The sequence below is a fragment of the Acipenser ruthenus genome, chromosome 3, assembly GCF_902713425.1.
Source record: "Acipenser ruthenus chromosome 3, fAciRut3.2 maternal haplotype, whole genome shotgun sequence".
Lineage (NCBI taxonomy): Eukaryota > Metazoa > Chordata > Actinopteri > Acipenseriformes > Acipenseridae > Acipenser > Acipenser ruthenus.
In genome coordinates this window covers 80,118,784-80,139,351 of record NC_081191.1, presented here as the reverse complement: position 1 = coordinate 80,139,351, position 20,568 = coordinate 80,118,784, and the positions used below count along the sequence as shown (strand labels likewise).

The 20,568-nt window shown below is 38.1% G+C and overlaps 1 protein-coding gene across 1 annotated transcript; it reads right to left on the bottom strand.

The window, feature by feature from the left end:
* Window positions 1-1,452: 1,452 nt before the first annotated feature.
* LOC117435429 (translocating chain-associated membrane protein 1-like) lies at window positions 1,453-13,072 on the bottom strand. Its single transcript, XM_034058574.3, has 11 exons — window positions 12,786-13,072; window positions 11,341-11,404; window positions 10,755-10,876; window positions 10,412-10,528; window positions 7,844-7,902; window positions 7,266-7,350; window positions 6,682-6,752; window positions 6,450-6,554; window positions 5,225-5,365; window positions 4,763-4,920; window positions 1,453-3,029 (listed from the first exon to the last, which is right to left on the bottom strand). Exons 1-11 carry the CDS (start codon window positions 12,906-12,908, stop codon window positions 2,956-2,958), a joined length of 1,119 nt encoding a protein of 372 aa, XP_033914465.2. The 5' UTR covers window positions 12,909-13,072; the 3' UTR covers window positions 1,453-2,955.
* Between the last annotated feature and the right edge of the window lie 7,496 nt (window positions 13,073-20,568).

Here is a 20,568-nt window from a genome sequence, read left to right as displayed (position 1 = left end):
AAAGTATGTTTTGACACTGATTTGACTTGGGAGTGTACTGACTAAAAAAAAACTGCTGCTGCATATATGTAATTCACTTTTGTCCATATACTATTTGAAATTCGTGGAATGAATGTGAATTGTATCATAATTATATCAGACCCTTCCCAATGTATTCCCCCTATTACAATTTAACATAAAATCCTTAATAAAATGGCCCATATTCCTGAACAGTTCACTAGTACCTGCATGGATGCCCCAACATGTTAGGTAACAACACACACAACACATATACCTTTCGTTACACTGGAGCTTTTTGCAGTTTTTAGTTATACACAATATTGCTGCTAGTTGTAGTAGGTTCTTCCATGTGCCTCCTCCATTATTCTTACCCTTATCTTTGCTTGATATACTCAGAACAAGGCCCTTTTTTTCTTTTTTTTACCTTCCCTGAAGTCCCCCTCCTTGGTTTTTATGTTGAAAGATTAATTGGGTTTTTTCCTATAACATCCTTACAACAATCTGTAGTTTTGTTTACATGTTGCTTATTTCTTCCTCCTTGTTTGTCACTGGTCTTTCTTTCTCTGGATTACAACTTGTCTTGTGGGTTTACAGAAAAGGCCTGTTCAGTGGTCTAGGGGCTTGCACTACACAAAAGAATTGACCCCACCACCACCATCAAATACAAATGGAATGGCAGATCACCTATGTAAACAAATGTCCTATCAAGTCAGGGAAAGCTATTCATTTCCAATTTAAAAGAGTGGGATGTTTTGTATCTCCCACATATGCAAACAGAGGATTCAATTAACTTAGTCATTGTTTGAAAGGGATTAATAAACACATTATTAATAATGACAAATCTAGTTACTGGGAGGAAAAACAAGGATATCCAGAGAGCAATTTTTAAAGCAAAAACAAAATTGTGCTTGGTTACATTTACTTTCTTACTTTTCTAGTTTTATGTTTGACCGTACTTCTGCAAACCTCAGCTGGGAATTCAACTTACCATTTAATAATGGGACTTGTAGAATCAGGTTTAGTGCTAACCAGTTATATACAATGAAAAGAAAACAAGTTAAGACAGATTTAAATACACTCCATAACTTGTGCTAAAGACGGTCCATAGCAACTTTCAGAACCGGGTAAGTGTTTTTCTTGATTTATGTAGAAATGTTAATGTAACACACAGCCTCTGTTTACCCCCATATTCTACTATGAATGAGCTTTGCTAATAATGAATGTAGTTTGCAAGTTTTATAACAATTGGAAAAGCATGTGGATCCAAGAAAAGAGTAACACCTCGACAGTCAGACCGAGATTCTCTTTCCAGATTGATGATGCATTCCATAGCTTGTGCGAAAACTGCCTTCAGCAAGTTTAATCTCAATTGCACAACTTTCTCTAGATATGGAAATTGAAGCTTTGCAAGAGGAGTTATCAACAAAAAAAAAATCCAGCTTTTAAACATGGTCCTTTTTTAAATTTTATTTTATTGCGTCTTACACAGATAGATGTTCGAACATTATAACACACGAGGCACAAACTAAAAGCATAAAAACAAAAGGTATGTGCACACGTGGAGTTTAATGAACAGCTCATTGAAGAGTTTGATTCTTTAGTTTCCTTTTATCTATATTTTTAACATGTATTGCATTCTCCTTCCACGCCACCCATTTCAGAACAGAATACAACTATATCCAGATAGTTCTGTTGCTCATGGTTTTTCCTCACAATCACCAATGCACTCGCAGGCAGAATACCATTACTGAAGCTCTTCCTTAACATCTTTAAAAAAAGACAAGACATACAGAACAGGATACAAAACAACTTGGAAAGTTAAGGTTACAGGTTTTACAATATGTTAATTAGGCCAATGCACTGCAGTTCAACAAGCGTAATGAGAATTTGGCAACAGAAAACTTAATGAAACATGGCAAAACCCTCATGATTAACATTTAACGGTTTAGATTAACTTTCCCCAACACCATTAAGCATATAGCTTTAAAAAGATAGTGGTCTCCAAAAATTGTATAAATATAAAAATATCTTTTATTCAAAAATATATCTTGTTAAAGCAATAGTTTGATACAATAATGTTAAAGCAAGGATAAATCATATGTTGCAGGATTGATCATTGAAAAAAAAATTGTGAAAGATGCATTGTTTCTCCCCCCCCCCTCTTAAAAGAAAGACAAGAATTACTGGGCATTTTAATAACACAATGATTTCAAGGATTTTGGATACCTGACTTTTTACCCCTTCCTCAACATTTTACAGAAGTATATAACCTGTTTTTGCAGTTACAGTACACCGATAAACATTAAGTCCAACATGTATGTTGATTTCCTAAGAAAGTATACCCAACTGTCATTGACTACTAGTGAAGTAACAGAACATTGTTAATTTGCTAGTCCCCAGCAAGATCTTTAACAAGTAGTCTTTATCAAGGTCTTCATGATACAATGAATACGAGGTGAAGCATTAGATGTTAAATTAATTAATGAACCTCCCCAGGGAAAATGTTTAGTAAAAGGCCAAAAAACACATTCTAGCTGCAGAAAAAACAGGTTATTTTTCATACTTATGAATACATTGATAAACTTTTTTTTTTTTTTTTTTTTTTTTAAAGACAGAATAGGTTTGGTCTAGAATTTCTACATAACTAACACCTATGTTCCCCAGCAACCACTTATGGATTTGGCACATACGAAATTTTAAATATCCAAATAACAGCTTTTGCATGGCACAAAAGCTTTGATGTTAAGCATTTTCTTTTGACGAGTCAGGACTTTCATACAGCACATATGAACATCAGTTTCAAACCTAACTTTTGTTCTCTGCTTTCAGTTTAATATGGAGTTAAGGATTGTAAAATTCAGAACAGGTTGTCCAAAGTTTCGACTTCGTTTTTCCTCTATAGAATGGATACAATTGGAATGGAAAATAGTAGGGAAAGAATATGTTGCCAGCAAGTTACGATGATTTCTCTTTTCTTGCTCGTGGGGAGTCTGCTGCATTGGAAGTCACTGCTCCATTCACACCATTTGCTGTAACGTTAAATGCATATTTAGTTTTTTACCAATTAAGCCCACACAGAGAGCAAGAGAGCATGAGCACACACAAGTATAAACTGATGGGGGTGTGCACCAGATTTCACATTCTAGTTCCTGCTGTGACTCAATCCCCTCAGTTTAAGAAGACTTTCTTTCCCACTCCAATGGCCACACATGCCATTCCCCAGAGTTCAGGGGGGTGCTGCATACATTATTCAAGAGTCTTTATTCATATGTAAAACACATTTGGATTCTATGGGTGCACTAAAGACCTTGTGCACAACATTGTTGTGATTGAACAAAATAAAAACCACAGCAGGTGAAGGGGGGGTAGGGGGGGGGGGGGGGAGGAGAGAGTAAAAAAGGGGGGGAACCCAAGACAGTCAAGTTTTATTCTCAAGGTTCTGCTTCAGGCTTTATTGTAATAGAACTATGGGATAATTTTTGCTGCAGACAACTGCCTTTGAGGCCAGCGCGAAGGAGGTGGTCACAACCCCAAGCTCCCATTAGGGTACTACTAAAAGTGCTATGCAAAATAAATTGTACTAGATTTAAAGCTGGTGGTACTTTTTTCCCAAAAAAACAGAGTTTACAAAAAACTAGCGCTGCACGTATCACAGCATTAACCCTTTGCGGTCCATTGTCGGACTGGGTCCGACATTGCAATTATTCCTCTCGGGTCCTTTGTCGGACTGGGTCCGACATAGCAAAGCAAAAAACGGGTTTCTAGTCGTTTTTTCTCCGGAAAAGCTGAAAAAAACCATTCAATTGCCGAGTGGGAGCGACAGGAGCAGAGACAAGTCGAAAAAAAAAAAAAAGGCGTATCATGAATAGTCACACATATGGCCCTGGTATCAGATAACGGGGCGGCATAGTAAACAAGCTGGCTGAGAGCGTGAGCGCACAGAGACTATCACAGACATTTGCAGAGCTTTTTTCAGATGTTATAGTAATAAAATAATGACTTTGATCGCATTATTGAGGAGTTTGGTGATAAAACGAGTGATCCGGAGATGATTGATAGGTATGTACGACTTATTTTTATTATTATTTATTTCTTACATAGGTGAAAGCGATAGCAAACGAAAGGGTGGGGCGGGGCTGGAGATGCCTAGTGAGTGCTTTGTTGATATGCAGGGCCATTTAAACCCGTTTGACTGTGGAAAAAAATACTTTTAAACAGCGCGTCTAAAATTAACTGCACGTGTGAAAATTAATTAGACCTGATGTGCACTTAATAAATGGACTGCAAAGGGTTAATTTGTAAACATACTGCTGACTTCTGAAATCACACCTCATGAGGTTGAAAATTAACCAAAATACATTTTGCAACATTACTAGTTCTCAATAAAATATAAAAAACACCCACTCACCCCTAAGGATCATGGTATATCCAGATCACACTCCCTCCTGCAACAATGCAGATTTTCTGTTTCCAAAATGCATCACCCATTTAAAAAAATCAGAGCTCTTGCAGGAGGGAGCATGGAATGGATACACTGCCATTTAATTTTTTCTTGGTGAACATTCATTTTTAATTTTTTTTTACACACACAGCAGCACTTTGAAACCTCCAAAATAAGGACTGCAATAAAGCAGAGCATCACTTTCCATGGTTAACCACAATTTATATAATGATTGTTTTCATTTGTTTTAACATAGCCCTTCTTTGCCTACACTTGTCATCCCATTAGTAAACAGATTCTGATGTTTGCTTTATGACCAACCTTTATTTTCTTTTTTGGACGACTTGCTTTTTGTTGGGACCGGTTTCTTTTTCATGGACTGTGCCTGAGCATGCTCTCTCCACCTTCGCAACTGGAAGTTGATGAATTTCCACATCATGAAGGCCTGTGTGACACAGATAACCGCCAGCACAGTAATCCTTTATTTAAAAGAAAAAATAAATCAATCTCACACAAGGAACTATTGGTGTCATATGCAGCACTTCCACCTTTCATTAGATACAAGTGTAATACAACTGGACCAGCTGCATTCAACATATGACAACCAGTATCCAGGAAACAGCAAATGGATGCAAGGGTAGTTATTTAAAATATAAGCATACAGAAATGGGACATGTGGAAAGCAACTAGTCTCAGTATTCGTCACAACAGCTACTGAGCAAAAGGGAGTTTAGGTGCAATGCCTCAGAAGAGTAGGAATTCTACAATGCTAAGAAAACATACCTCACAATCAGCACGCTGAAATTTCCAGAAGCGAGATCCAGGCCCTGTTCAGATCCAGCAAGGCCAAAACCAACAGTAAGGACAGACAGAGACAGTGTGAGCAGCCGGCCAAGGACAAACAGGATTGCCCAAACAGTGAAACTGCAAGAACAGAGATAAAATGGTTACAGGAATGGCAGAACACATTTAACACCACAAGGCACAACCTGTACTTGGGAGAGGAAAAAAAAAAAAAGAAAACTTTAATGTGCACACTACCTTTTCATGTTACACTTATGAAATACAGCATCAGCAGGGTCAGTAGTACAGGAATAGTGAAACGACACTGCATAAAGTGAGTCTCCACCATTAGATTATACTGCAAATATGTAATGCAAGCTCTTAACCTAGAACCTGATCAGAACAGACTGTTTTCCTTTGTGTTTTCATTTACAGTCTTCTAGATAAATTTGTCTGGAGAGTTTAAAACATTTAAAAAAATGCAAGTAAAAGATTTAACTATACTGGTCCAAAATGTGATTGCATATACCCAGTTATAATGCAGTTCGGGGTCCAGAATTAGACTGCTTTTTGTGTTTCACAGCCCTCTTTGGAGTCAATCTTACCAAGAAAATCTTTGTTTTTCTTTTTAGCCATCCACGAAATGTAGATTCTGCAACATTTATATCTTTTGAAACTGCTGCTTCAGTTTCACCTTTTCTTACTCTATCCACTGCATCGAGTTTAACAGGGAAAGATTCATTTTTTGTTTTTTGCTTCTTACTGTATATATGGAATGTTCGACCAACGTTTGCGAGTGAAATTTCATTATGGGGGAAATGGGAGCCATGACCTTACCATGTTATAACCGATTTCCACACTAACAGGTCACATTATAACAGGGTAGCACCATTACAAAATTCTAATATTCCAGAGCAGTTTCTACTCTACATTCTGTACTGTATAAACAAGTAGCTATTTGTTTGTGAAAACAGGTTTGCCCTTTTGTAGCCTTGAGTCATTAGTATTAAGCACTGTACCGCCGTGATTTTTAAGAATCAGAAAAGAGCCCAACATTGCAAGTGATGTGTAACAAAAGTATCAGAAGCCTTTTTATTTTGCAGTAAGCAACACATGCAATAGCTGGACAGTCTGCAGGGCAGGGGGGGGGGGTATGGCACTCAACCCCTTGCAATTCATGTATTATTTTTAAACCAATATTGTATCAAATGAACATAAAACTTACCCTGCCTGATTGTTCTCATTGCTGAAGTAGATGAGACGAGAAACATGGAAAACAAGCTCTACAAAGTAATGTAGCACCAATAAGACCAATCCCAGGCGGGTCAGGCTGTAAAACAAAGTCAAGTTACATACATAAGTTACATACATGGCATGCTGCAATTCCCCTCTCAAATATAAAGCTGCAATTCCCCTCTGGAAAGTATAATGCCCCCCCCCCTGTTTGGTATACTTACTTTAAAAGATAAGCTCCTCCAATCTGGACAAGGTAGAGGCTAATGTAAACAAGCTGCCGTAGAATATCTTCCTGGTAAAGATAGGTAGGTAAAGTTAAGATGTCACAGAAGAAATGCTAATGGCAGCTAGAATACAAATAGCCAAACTAACCGAGACCACATCTTCAGGTGGACTCAATTCGTTTTTTTGCCAAAGTGAACTTTATTGTTCACACTGCACTCCAACACTAAACCATACGGTGTGTAATCAAACTCTACAGAACTGTGCGAGCACAGTTTAAATGCCAAGTACAGAAGCTTCTCAGTCTTAAGTAATATTGCATCACCACAAGTCTAATGTAATGTGGGTGTGTAGCTTCAGTGAACAAATTATATTAAGCCCTATATTAAGAAGTTTGTTTACAATACAGTACTTCAATATAAAGCACAGTATAGGCTAAACATCTCAGAATAACATTCTCTTAAACCACAACTGTAAACTGTTTAAGTGACAGTGCCTGTTGAGCTGGGTTAACAGCTTGGGTATGCGTGCCAGTTAGTGAATACCTTGGCCAGTGTATGGTTAGAAAATTATGTATACTCACTTTTTTGGTTTTCTGGAAATAGAGCTCTGGTAAAGCATGTAACCAATATCCCATCTGACAGATATAGAAAAACTTCATCTGGAATCTGAAGAAAAAGGAAGGTTTATATAAACAGTGCAGTAATAAAGTGCTATTGGCAGAGCCGCTTATTGTCCAACTAGTTGGTCTGTTTCAATTAAACGAGTTATACTTCTAGCTTGAATTCTGAATTTACAGCTGTAGCAGGGGGCATGTTACTGACATACTTGTTGCAAGGAGTTCAGAGGTTCAATTTATATAACAATTTAAAATTAACAAAAGAAAGTTAGCTTTATTATAAAACTTCTCCTGAAAAGATGCAGTATTGGTTGCGTTGGAGACCACTTTATCCACATGGAAGGGATAGCCCTAGCAGTGGCAATGTAAAACTTCCCTTGCATTAAACCCAGAGCATGCTTTAAGCCCACATTTGGGGGGGGGGGGGGGGCACTCTGGGGGCAAGGGAGCAATTCAGTTTTTATTCCAGGTTTGTGAATCAATGTTCAGTATTTGTTACCTGTTTATTACTGCAATACAAATGTTATGAATAACTGACTTACAACATCAAGGTATGAGGATAGCCTTCCCATAAACTTGCAGGATTTGACAGAAAATGTTCCTGTAGATAAAGGGAATACCATTACTACAAATACAAGAACTATATATGAAGTACTTGGAATATACCAAGTAATTCTTGAGCTTAAAAACAAAACAGTATAAACAAACACTACTTTATATTGATACCAGGAACATATGTTTGTCTTCTGAAAGAAGTGCCAACCAAGGCTTTAAAAATCAATTCTCATTGCTCTTGATCACATTCACAACGTCATGGGTCCCCTTACTCTTCTGCTGAATTTTATTTTTAGCCTGTTTTTTTTGCAATTTCCAAAATTCTTATTATTGCTATAATAAAACATTCCTTCTGAGGGCATTTCGTTTCCAGGGTTATATTTCTATGGACACCGTGAATGGACCAATCAGTTTCGAGCTTACAAACGATGTTGGTGATGAAAGCTGAACTGTACAATCACTGTACCTGTAAGTAACTGTACAGCAGTTATGAAATTTTATAACTTTTAAAACCTACGTTTTCTATCCAAGAAATTCTTTTTTTATTTAAAGTGTACAAAATACAGAGAGTATGTTATAGCATTGTTAAACGTCACGCATTGACTTAGATCGATCTGAACACTAGCACATACAATTCAGGAAACTATATTCACATTGAACAATTATTGAAATACATTTTATTTTTGCTTTGTTTTATATGTCGCTTATATATGAGCTACAAGATGTACCAGTCAGATCTTTTGCTGCATAATCAGTTGCCGTAAAACTGTGGTCAAGTAATATTGACTGTTTACAATCAAAATGCAGATAAAAAAGTACACCCACACAAAACACGCATGTACAAATTTGCATACACATAGTCATTATCGATCTGTTTAACCAGGTACAGTACTTAAGATGACGAAAGACAAGTTAGTTATTTTTAGAAGACTATCTAAATTCCCTTTAAAAAGTTCAAGTCTAATGGAAATGTATGTTCAAACTCATGTACAGTAAGAATCTTCTACCTCGAACCTCCTCTTCTGTTGTCACACTTTCCATGTGTTCCCAAAACAGCCATATTTTCTTTGTATATTAGGCAAGAGCAACAGTCGGGGGAGGGTACATTCGCGCTAAATGTAATGCTATAAAGTACTTTTTTTTTTTTTTACCCGGGAAAGGGAATTGATGCTTGAGTAAAGACACGCTGGTGTGGCACTTGCTGTGCATCAAATAAAAATAAAAAATAAATAATAAAAAAGCAAAGTGAAGCGCTGGTGTCCAGACCTTTAGGGTGCTAAAAGGCATGGTGCTAAAAGGCATGGTGCAAACAGATACACAGTATAAAAATTTGGGCATTAAATGAATGGGTTAACTCAGCGTTTGCTTTCAGTTTGAAACTTTACTCCTACGCACTCAACAGCTGTATAGTTGGTTAATCAATCTGAGTGCCTCTCGTGGCAACACGTTCTGGCAAAATTGAGCTACAACAGTATTACATTGAAAGTCTTGAAAGTCTTAAATATACAATCTACGTTAATAGCTTTTACCCTTGTCCAGGACACTACATAAACATCAATGTGATTTCTACAGTAAGTAGTTGTACTTTAATACAAATTAAAGCTGGTAGTCTGTGTATTGCAGTGTTTTGTGGCAGACTGCAACCACCAGCCAAAAAGGGAAGCTAAAGTGGTATGTCGGTTTGTGCTATGTATTAATAAAATGAAGAAATATCAAGTGATTTTCCATTTCAACATTACTCTTTTCCATTTGAAGTAGTTTCCATGTTTCTTCCCCCATCAATATAATGCGACATTGTTTTTTGTGCATCAAATATAATTTCTGTTTCATTGGTGTCTGGTTCGGCCTTTCTTTCATCACTTTTTTCTGTGTATAATAAATTACTGCAAAACCAAAAACGGAGCTCGCTCAAATGTGGACTTTACTTTGAAATTTACGTGTGCCGAGACAAGTTTGTGGTTTTAATTCTAATATCAATTTTGTAATTACATTTCATACACATACAAGTAACATACAAGTAACTTGCTTGCTCTTTAAATCTCAACACCCAAAATAAAAACAAAAAATTAACAAAGTTACACTTTTTGAATTTTGGGTCCCTATTAAGGCACATGCAGTTTTAGACCCCTGCAAAACCCGGAAATTCATTTTCGATGGGGGGGCGCTTCCACCTGCGTCCGTGCTGGGGGAGGACCCCCATACCCCTCTGCTAGGATTACAAGCCTCCTACTTTAAATGAAAAGACTGAGTTTATATGCAATGATACCTGTAGTAGTCTGGGCCATAATGTATAGTATGCTGCTAGTGACTACTTACATTATGAATGAAATCCCCCTTGCAAGCAAGACTGACCGAACTTTACAAATTCATTAGCAACACAATATACTAACTACTGTGACCAGTTTTATAATTAAAACTTGAATACATTTCAAAATAAAACATCCCTAAAACATTGGTTGGTTTGTCATTTTAGTAAGTGTTGCAGCTGGGCTACAGCTCCCTAGGCATCTATTTTTTAATCACTGGTAATGAATAAAATAAATAAAAGTACTTACTTGGACAAGTATGCTTGTTCCCCAGACACAAGAACACAAGTAGAAGGCACTGAGTTGTCCAGACTCATTAAACTTGCTGTGTTTAGTTTTGGAAAAATGCATCCGCCTGTTAATTTTCTATCAAAAACACAAGAAATAGTTAACTAAATATTCTTTACAGCCAATGTTACTATCATGAAACTATTAAAGTGGACAGAGCATTCCCTGGACATCCAAACAGTACACCCACAGTGGTGGCTATGAAATTTACATAACCTTCAGTTTCATGTGGTTAAGTAGCTACAGCATATGGTCACATTTAATCAATACTGAATGTCAAAACTGCAGAATTTTCTATACTTACATCTAGCACATATTCCTGGATGATGGCATGCATGATAATTGCTACAAGCATGTAAAAGAAAACCGTGGCCAAGTCTTTCAACCCATGACGGAAAAAATTGATGGATGTTTCATCTGGTCCCTCTATAAAAAAATAAAATTAGATTATTCCATTTCCATGCCAGCTGTATACTTGGTGTAAGGTGTGCAATCTATGCATAAACATACTGAATTTATGGCAATGTGCATATTCCTTTCATATCAATAAGTGTTTAGTACAAAATGTAGATCTGTATTTGATTAAGTGTACAGATTTTTCACTAAACTCACTATTGCAGAATGGATATGGCTTGATCCAAGTAGTCAATCTGAGTGAAGTAATTTTGATTCCTGTCATACTGCATATCAAACATAAGTTGTTTAACAGCTTGTAGCGATTCACAGCTCGCTTGGGCAAAGTGAACCAATATCAAATCACAATTGTAGTTCAGGAAGGCATTTTATTACTCTTCACAGGAAGAACCGTTTGATACTGTATATTTGGACAAGTCAAAGTAAATATTGCTCAAATGGAAAGTAAAGCATTTCAGAATAAAATCAAAACTTACCGTTGGTTGTGATGGTGACATTATACTGGACAGTGACGAAAAACACAGCAACCTTCGCTGTAACCTGAAAAGAGAATCTTCAATTCAGTACATTAAGAAAATGACATTGCTGTGCAACGACTATTGGACAGTTATACAAACACAGGCTCCACATGTTGCGACCTAATCTTGTACGTTATTAAAATCAAGTTACAACTCCATATTTATTAAAAGTTTGCCGTGTCAGATTATCCATATTTGTGAACGGTACAACTTGGATATTCATCTCCCCTCCCTCCTATGTGTAATCTAAATAGATTATTCCAGATACCGCGTTTTCCCATCAAATACACAAAAAACACAATTAATAAGACTAATTCTTTAACATGCCACATTAAAACCAAACAGTACACGTCACCTAAATCTGTATCGAAATAGAAGTGAATACAGTGGGTGCGTTAAGTAACTGAGCGGCTGTGACAGTGAGCGATCATTTTTCCGCTCGCTGATCACTGCTCTGCAGCGCTCAGTTTGAGCTGTTTAGGGGGAGCGGAACTAAGCATGCTGTTAAATTGGTTCTTTAACTGTGCTGCTCTGAGCGGTTCACTTAACTCACCCAATATGTACTCGCTCCATTTGCTCGATTGCTATGAAAGGTAGTGGTGCTCTGGGAGCTGTAGTACAAACGTTAACCTCGGCGAAGAAAACTTTAGAGGATGACTGCAACTCCCAACATGCACCATTAACCACAGTAGAATGACTTAATCTTTGACGCTATATCCCGATAGCTTGTATGCCTTGCAGACGCAATATTTTTTTTAACTCTGCAGATACTAGTTAGAAGAGTTTACAGCAAGCTTCCTTCAATTATACTTTATTAAACAGACTGGGTGACAACCTCCCACCGAGTGAATGCCACGTATCACTCAGTGAAAATGAAGGTATCTAGCTTACAGCGCAATACATGAACATCTTTCAAACATTAACACTTTCAAAATCTCCATTGATATGTATTTTACCAGCAGTGCAGTAGTTACAAAATTCCATATGGCTACTTTATATTCAATTGTATTACGCTATGCACGGAGATTTGTAGTTTACTGGGGATCTCGCCTAGCAGATATGCTAGTAGTTGTAGTACAGCAGTACTATTTTCGTTGTGCGTTACATTTACAATAATAAAACCTAACTAAAAACGTTCTCAATTATTTCAAACGGTTTCAAAGTTACAGAAAGGTAATAGTTGTAAAGCAAAACAAGAATAATTATGTATATTTAAAACTTTTTTGTTTTGTTTTTAGTTCGTTACTGGGTTTGTTTAATTTGCAAAAAAAATGAAGTAGGCATCCTGCCCGGTTCCTATTGTGTATACGTAACTACAGTCCTTTAATGCTCGCTTTCGATTTACCACGGAGGACGAAAATGAAACTATGCAACACTGAATTAAATCAAATTAATTGCCATACCTCAAACATCAGCCCAAGAAGAAACACCATAGCAACACAGGAAACAATATCTGCATGGTTCTGGATGATAAACTCGTGGCTAAAGACCGGAGGACTTTTGTTAGTTTTCTTGCGGATTCCCATGTTCACAGATGTTGACTACAAAGACAGGTCTTTCTACGTGCGTTACTGGAAAACCTACGACTGCATTCAGAAGAACACGTCTGCACTACTGCCGTGCTCTACCAGTCCGGGAAATTACTCTGCAGCAACTCCCTCCTACAACGACAAGCTTAGGAAGGAAAGCTGCGTTCAAAGAGGGCCCTTTTATAAAGCCACGCAACATTCTTTAGCCTTTCAACAAAGCGGCGCCACCTGTCGGCGTGGCGTTATATAGTGTATACCACTAATCAATGCCCACATTTATTTCTAAATCTCAGAAAAGTAAGTAATTCACAAAATGACATGTAATCAATATAATAAACATTGCAAATTAAAAATAATAATAATAATAAGTTGCAACTGCATATTTTCTTTCAAAATTGATACATGAGTCCATTTGGAATCATTGGGCAACACTGAAATAAAACACGTATAAAATACATGTGAAGTATCTGAATACTACAAAAACATAACTCATTTCTCAAAGGCAAACTAACAATTAAGATGTTTTCCTCCTGAAATCGTTCTCGTTTGCTAATTGTTTTTTGTTTTGTTTGTTTGTTTTTTGTTTTTGTTTTTATCACTAAGGGATAAAAACTACACTCCTATTTACACTGCCACATACTGCATTTTTGTTTTTCTGTGTGGTTTTGGGACATGGAATTGTATAGCTATGCCAGTGCATTTTAATACATTTTGGTGGTAGTATTGGAACCCTACTTTTATTATACCACAATTCAAGGTAACAGCTTAGGCAATTATTTAGTGCAATGTAACCACTTTTTAATAAAACAAAAAGCTAAATACACAATATCTAGCAATTTAACAAATAACCTTTACCACAAACAAACAAACAAACAAACTCATTTAATTTAAAGTATTCATTCCTGGCAAAAGGGTTGGCACCCATGCTATAGTATTTTGGGTGCCCTCTTTTGCTTTTATTACAGCTTTCAGATGCTTACGATAATTCCTAACGAGTATGTTACATCTTGTTGGTGAAATCTGGGCTTGTTTAGCCTTGCATATTTCCGTCAGTTTACAATGGATACACAGTACTACAGCTTGTTTCAGATCAGTCCAAAGCATTTCTTATTTTATTTTTTTAGGAATTCCAGAGTTAAGGTAGCCATGTGCTTTGGGTTGTTGTCGTGTTGTCTGCCAATCAGCCTACAAGTAGATGGTATCATTGTTCTTTGTAGAATGTTTTGACACATGGCTGCATTCACTCAATATTCAATCACATGAATGTCTCCAGACCCTGAATTATGTTTAAGAAAGCTCCAGATTCCTGTTCATATTTCTTGGCAAATTGTAGATGGTTTGTTTTATGCATTTTCTTTAAAAGTGGTTTGCAGCAAGGTCTACGTGCATACAACTCTTTGTGTTCAGGTGCCTTTGTAAAGTTCTTTCGTGCACTATTAAGTCCTTGCCAGTAATCTTAGATTTTTTTTTTTGTTGTTGTTACTCGGACGATTCTCCTACCCACTGTACCCATTCTTTTTTTTTGAATGTCCGCTTCTTTCAAGCATTTCAGTTGAATTTGTTCTGTGTTACTTCTTGATTATTGCTCTGATTCTGGATTTTGGTATTCCATATTTCTTTGATACTGTTCTGTAGCCCTTTCCTTTGTTGCAGTTTGCTTAGAGTGCTTTTCTCAAACATGAATCCAACTGTCTTTGTCTTGACCATCTCATCTGCTGTGTTGCCAAAACGGTCAACAGATTTTGGAAATAAGTACCTCTTTTTCTGGCTACTGACTTTATAAAGCAGCTTAATTAATGTGTAATAGGTTTCAATCAATGAATATATTATTAAATTAGTTCTATTACATTTTATAGACTTTTTAATTTAAAGGTGCCAATACTTTTGTCATGAACAAATATAGACTGTTTGTTAAACTACCAGAATGTAGCAGGACAGCATCAGAAAGGAGACTCAGTCAGGAATAAGCAATGAAAGCACTATTGCGCAAGTTTATTTACAAACAGAACAAAAACAAATAACAGAAGAACAAAGAAGCAGGCGGTGGCGGCAGCGCTGGGCCCTCCAGCGGGGGTGGAGGCAGCCTCTGCAGGAGGAATTCTGGCAGGGGCAGCACTAGCCATGGCGCAGGGCACTCCGGCAGGACCGATGCTGGACCCTCCGGAAGTGCGGCTTGCTTTCGCCATGCTCCCCAGCAGGAGGTGGCCTGAGGTTGGCCTGGCAGTTGCCCTTCTGATACTGGAAACAGCGCAGCTTCTCCCTCCGGCAATGGACACACCAAGGCTTCTCCCTCCGGCACTGGAGACACCAGGGCTTCTCCCTCCGGCACTGGACACACCAGGGCTTCTCCCTCCGGCACTGGACACACCAGGGCTTCTCCCTCCGGCACTGGACACACCAGGGCTTCTCCCTCCGGCACTGGACACACCAGGGCTTCTCCCTCCGGCACTGGACACACCAGGGCTTCTCCCTCCGGCACTGGACACACCAGGGCTTCTCCCTCCGGCACTGGACACACCAGGGCTTCTCCCTCCGGCATTGGACACACTAGGGCTTCTCCCTCCGGCACTGGAGACAGCAGAGCTTCTCTCTATGGCACTAGAGAGTGGGGCTTCTCCCTCTGCTCGCCTCCAGGAATGGCCACCACTCCTCCTATTTTTCAGGCTGGTCTCAACTCCTCTTCACCCTGAAGAGGGCAGCACTCCATCGGGTGCCCGAACTCTCCACAGGCAAGGCACCAACCTTGGTCCCCCAGGCCTGCGAGCAGGGTGTGTAGTCCGCCATTCTAGGTGGCGTGGGAGGCAGAGGGGCCTGTTTCTGGCTTTATATCTGCTACTTAGGACTTTATATCTCCTACGTAGGGCTGTATATCTTGCCGGATCGAGTCCAGGCTATTCCACTGCCGACTGTGGACGGGAGCTCCCAGGGGGCTGCACACAATTAGCCGGGGGGGGGGAGCGACTCCTGCAGTCTGGCCGGGCGCCTGCGGGCTTGCCTGTAAGCTGCCGAGAGCTACATTGTCCTCCGAAGCTGTAGCTCTGAGGTGTCTGCACGATGAGTCTGCAGTGTGAAAAAAAAACGGTCGGCTGATGGCACACGCTTCGGAGGACAGTCTTTTTTTTTTTTGAAAAAAAAAAAGACTGTAAATATGCAGTATTTATTGTTCAATGTAAGTTTCCCTTTGGGAAGACCAAGAGTTATTTAAAAAGTTACCGGTAACTCTGTTATTATATATTTGTCAAGAAAACAAATCTTTTAAGTTAAATCAGGTGGGAAGAAGATTTTTACCAACCTGTTTTAAATCTACTACCTGTCCTTGTTTAATATATTTACACAATGGAAATGAGAGAGGGCAGATAATGGAACCAGAAATACTAGACAGTGTGAAGTACCTTTCAAATAGGCATTACTTCTTTTTACTTAAGAGGGAAAACTTTCCGGAACATAGATACACCCACCCTGCCTCCATATGTAGTGCATCCACTGCAACCCTGGATAGGGGGTCTCTGGTGCCGACCGTCTGGCCCTAAAACTAGGTCTAGCAGGTGAGTTAAAGAAGCAGCTCATTTCTATATTTCCTGCTGGTGACTTTCCCAAGGTCATCTTGTATTTGAATGAAAAAAAAACATGCCCATATATAAAGGTAAATAATAGCCATTATCAGCAGTTATGGAACACTTTCCTTTTACGACAAGCTTAAAGATAAGAACACATCTCTACTTTTAAAATGACATTTACACAAGATCTTACTGTATTGAAACAATTGACAGTGTTTATGAAAATATATGGATGTTTTATATGTTCAGGATTATCCTCTTTAAGATAAACATTAAAATGTCAAATACAACATACAGGATGACTATTAACATTTTACGCTACTCTTTATGCTGAGTTATTTCAGACTATAAGAATTGTGAGCATTAGGGTGTCCTGCAAAGGATAAACAATGATTAGAGAGAACAAACCATTCACTACTGTGGATTCGGTGACTGACGAATCCAGTTTTCTAATTAATGCACAGTTCTACGTAACTGGTGACAGCAGTCTCCCGTGCAAGTATAAATCCTTAAATCTACCTTGGATTTTATCTGAAGACAGTTTCTGTATCTCCGACTTTTTTAACAAAATGTTCTGACATTATTCTGTATTGATAAAAAGTGTAAGTTTAAAAAAAAAAAAATTAAATTAAATGTGTCTTTAGCTATTTAAGAAACCCGTTTTCCACATGCTACATGTCTGGCAGAGTTTGTGCAGCATTCATATCTTTCTTGGTATTTCTTCATCACAGCAACTCCCACGACAGCTCATTTGAAGGTCATTGTGGTGGAGTTTCATTCCTCCGAGAAAACTGTGCCTACATCTTGCTATGTGTGTGTGTGTGACAGAGATCGAATGATTCTTGGTGTTAAATCTCCCTCCCGACCTGTGAGGGCATTGTATAAAAGGAACAGAGTACCCTTAACTAAATGGCATGACAATTTATTCCTTAGGGTAGGTGGAAGTCGGTCATTTAGGAAGGGGGCGGAGCTACGGTATCCAAACTCAATGACTCGGACGGGAAACGGCGTGGCATCTGAGGATTGGAGGAGCGGATGCGCTCGTTAACCTAGGGGTCATGAGCGAGGGTATAAATAGGGGTCATAGTGATCTGTTCCTTGGTAAATGGTTAATGTTTCAAACCTACAAGGAGTCTGTGTTGCAGTATCATGAACCGTGAGTTTTGTCTTGTGTTTATTAGTGTCTGTTAACTGTTGAATGTTTTTAAATAGACTACCAGTTGCACGATCCGGACCTGTAGCAGAAGCCAGCATAAACCCAGACATCACTTTCACCCCTGCATTTCATGGAGAACTGTATTACACCACTTGCACTTATTCACTATCACTGAGAACTGTGTTTGTGTTTTGTGTTTAGTGTTGGTGTGTAAAACTGGACTTTTTGGTTGCGGGTCAAACCCGGGGATTTACAAATACCGCTGTATCACTCTATCATTATTATTTACAGGTGTTTGCCATAAGGCTCTGGACATTGTTAATTAAATCAATAAACACCCTTGCACCTGGAAATCATTGTCTGTTTTGTATCCACTCTGCACTGCACGCACCTGTATTCACTCACCACTTTACCACAGTGTGCTATCGTAGCAAATATCTGAACAACTGAGTTGCTTTTGCACTCGCAGAAAATGCGATTTATACCCTGTGATGGGAGCTTACTGGCCATGCAGTAAAATAAGGGCTTTAGGACCCTGGGGTATATGAAGGCACTGTAGAAATTCTGGCTTCAGGGCCATCTTGGTTAAGGGCAGGTGGAAAGTTTGGCAGCTCTAATCACAGGTATGATTCAGGTATAATTGTTAGCTCTGCCAATCGCCTGTGCCTGGCCTTGACAAATTGCGGGAAACGTTTGTACAGTAAGTAGAACAGGGTCAACAAGAGGAAAATATAAAAGTCTAGTTTATTTCTCCAAGAGGGTTTTTGTTGTTGCTTTCTTTATAGGGCCAGAAGCCCACTGTAAAGTTTGTTTCTTTCTTCCTGAATAAAATAGCACAACTGGCTCCTGTAATCTGAGATATGACTTCTTTGTGGCTTCTTCTCCATCATTGTCTTTTTCCCATAATTTGTGCAAGTCGCTATATCACATACCACCTTTTTTATTCTATGTATTATTTACTTAAACTTTTTGTAAAATACATGTCACACAAAATACATTTGTTTTTATTAGATACAAAATTATTTAAATATTTTGCCAGCATTAGATCTCATTACATTTACTGATGGATGTTCTAAAATTCTACAAGCCTTGTTTGTTGAAATGTACCTTTCGATTTCGTTGGCTTTGTTGTCAACATACTTTTACTGATCAAGTTTTGTTTGTAACCTTTGCATTTCATAGGAAAACCTATGTGATTAGATGGGAGAACTGCAACAGAGACACGCAACCCATTTATCGTCTGACTGCAGCCCAATGTATTAATATATCGTAAATATATTTTTTTAAACTTTGTTGACTTGCTTTCACATTAAAAAGCAGCACACCGTTTTAATTTGTATACTGTGTAAGGTAATTGCGTCTCTCAATTTAAGTATCAACTAATGTCATGAGTCTTCTTCTCCTTTCTCAAATGCACAAACCCGCTGCATTGAAAGAACCCATTCACAACCAAGGACAATAAATATTATCCTTGTTCCCAACATAGGAGGCTTGTTGCTAGGGAGTGATGTCACTGTCCCGTGCCTTTTGTTACATTTTTGCTACTACAACTGAACAACTGGTTGGCTAAAATAAAAAAAACTGCTTCAGTAAGTAGCATACCTGTCAAGACTGAGTTTTCAAAATAAGGGCGCTTTTGTAAACTGAAATCTTAGTGACCTGAATTGAAGTGAATGCCTACATAAGACAAAGGCATACAACTATTCCCCTTTATTACTTAGTAGAATGATAGACTGTGATACGGTGCTCCTTCTAATTGCTTAAAAAAAAATTAAACAGAAAAACTGCTTTTTTCCTTTATTTGTGTCTTTTCGACTTTCCTGCATAATACTTTGCCATTTGTGAGTCTGGGAACATGTGACTACTTCAGCAAATCTGTAGTAGACAACATGTAAAGGTCTCTGCATATGTAACTTTCTTTTGGAAATGAAAGATGTTTTTTGAAGTGCTGGTTTTCTGACTGGTGTCACTGGAAATTGGTAGACCGTAAAATAAGTAGATATTGACTACACTGCGCATGTGTGAATTTCTGAATTTAAATGGAGGGTTATCACTTTCACTGTTAAAACAGATAGGACTCAAACACAAATATATGGGAGGTGAAAGTAACAAATTAAATAATGACAATTCATTAAATGTTAAATGTAAGCAAGTATCGAATATTGCATTTTAACATCAAATAATAAATTCAACATTGAATATTAAATGCAAGTATTGAATGTTAAATACTATCATACTAAAAACTAGCATCAAACATTAAATATGAGCTTTATCCATTCAATGTGGCTTTTATCCATTCAATGTGCCTTTAATCCATTTGGTGTGCACTTTGACTTTCAATGTGCTTTTTATCCATTTGACGCAAACTGTCAATCAATCCAATCCGCCCCGCCCAGTCCCACCCCTTCCACATCGGGGAGATCGGTGTTCCTCCTTCTTACCTGTTAACCAGTTCAACCAATGAGAGGCTTTGATTTTCAAACTGAAATACGGTAGCCGTCTTGTGGAATCTGTCGACTTTAAAAATGGCCTTGTTGTTTTACCTGTTTTGTATGTAAAAAGTTGTATATTAAATGACGTTATTAAGACTTGCGGGGTTTTTTTTTTTTTTTACAACGGTTGTTATTTTATTTTTTAGATTCACATGGCTGAAGCTGCTATGCCCGACATAGCGACCCAGCTACAGAACTACGCTCGACAAAAAATATTCTAGCAAGAAATATGCTAGAAACTAATAACAGTGATGATACCGTTTTGTACATTTGAGTGGCTTCATAGTATTTTGATTAATTCAGAAGCAAGCGGAATTTATGCGAATGGCCCGTTGGTGGAAGTTTTATCTGAAGTCGAGAGTTTTATCTGAAGTCGAGAGTTTTCAGTACCCCCTCAGAAACCTGTATCCCCTGGCGCATACGCAAGAGTAAAATGAGATTGTCGCACAGGC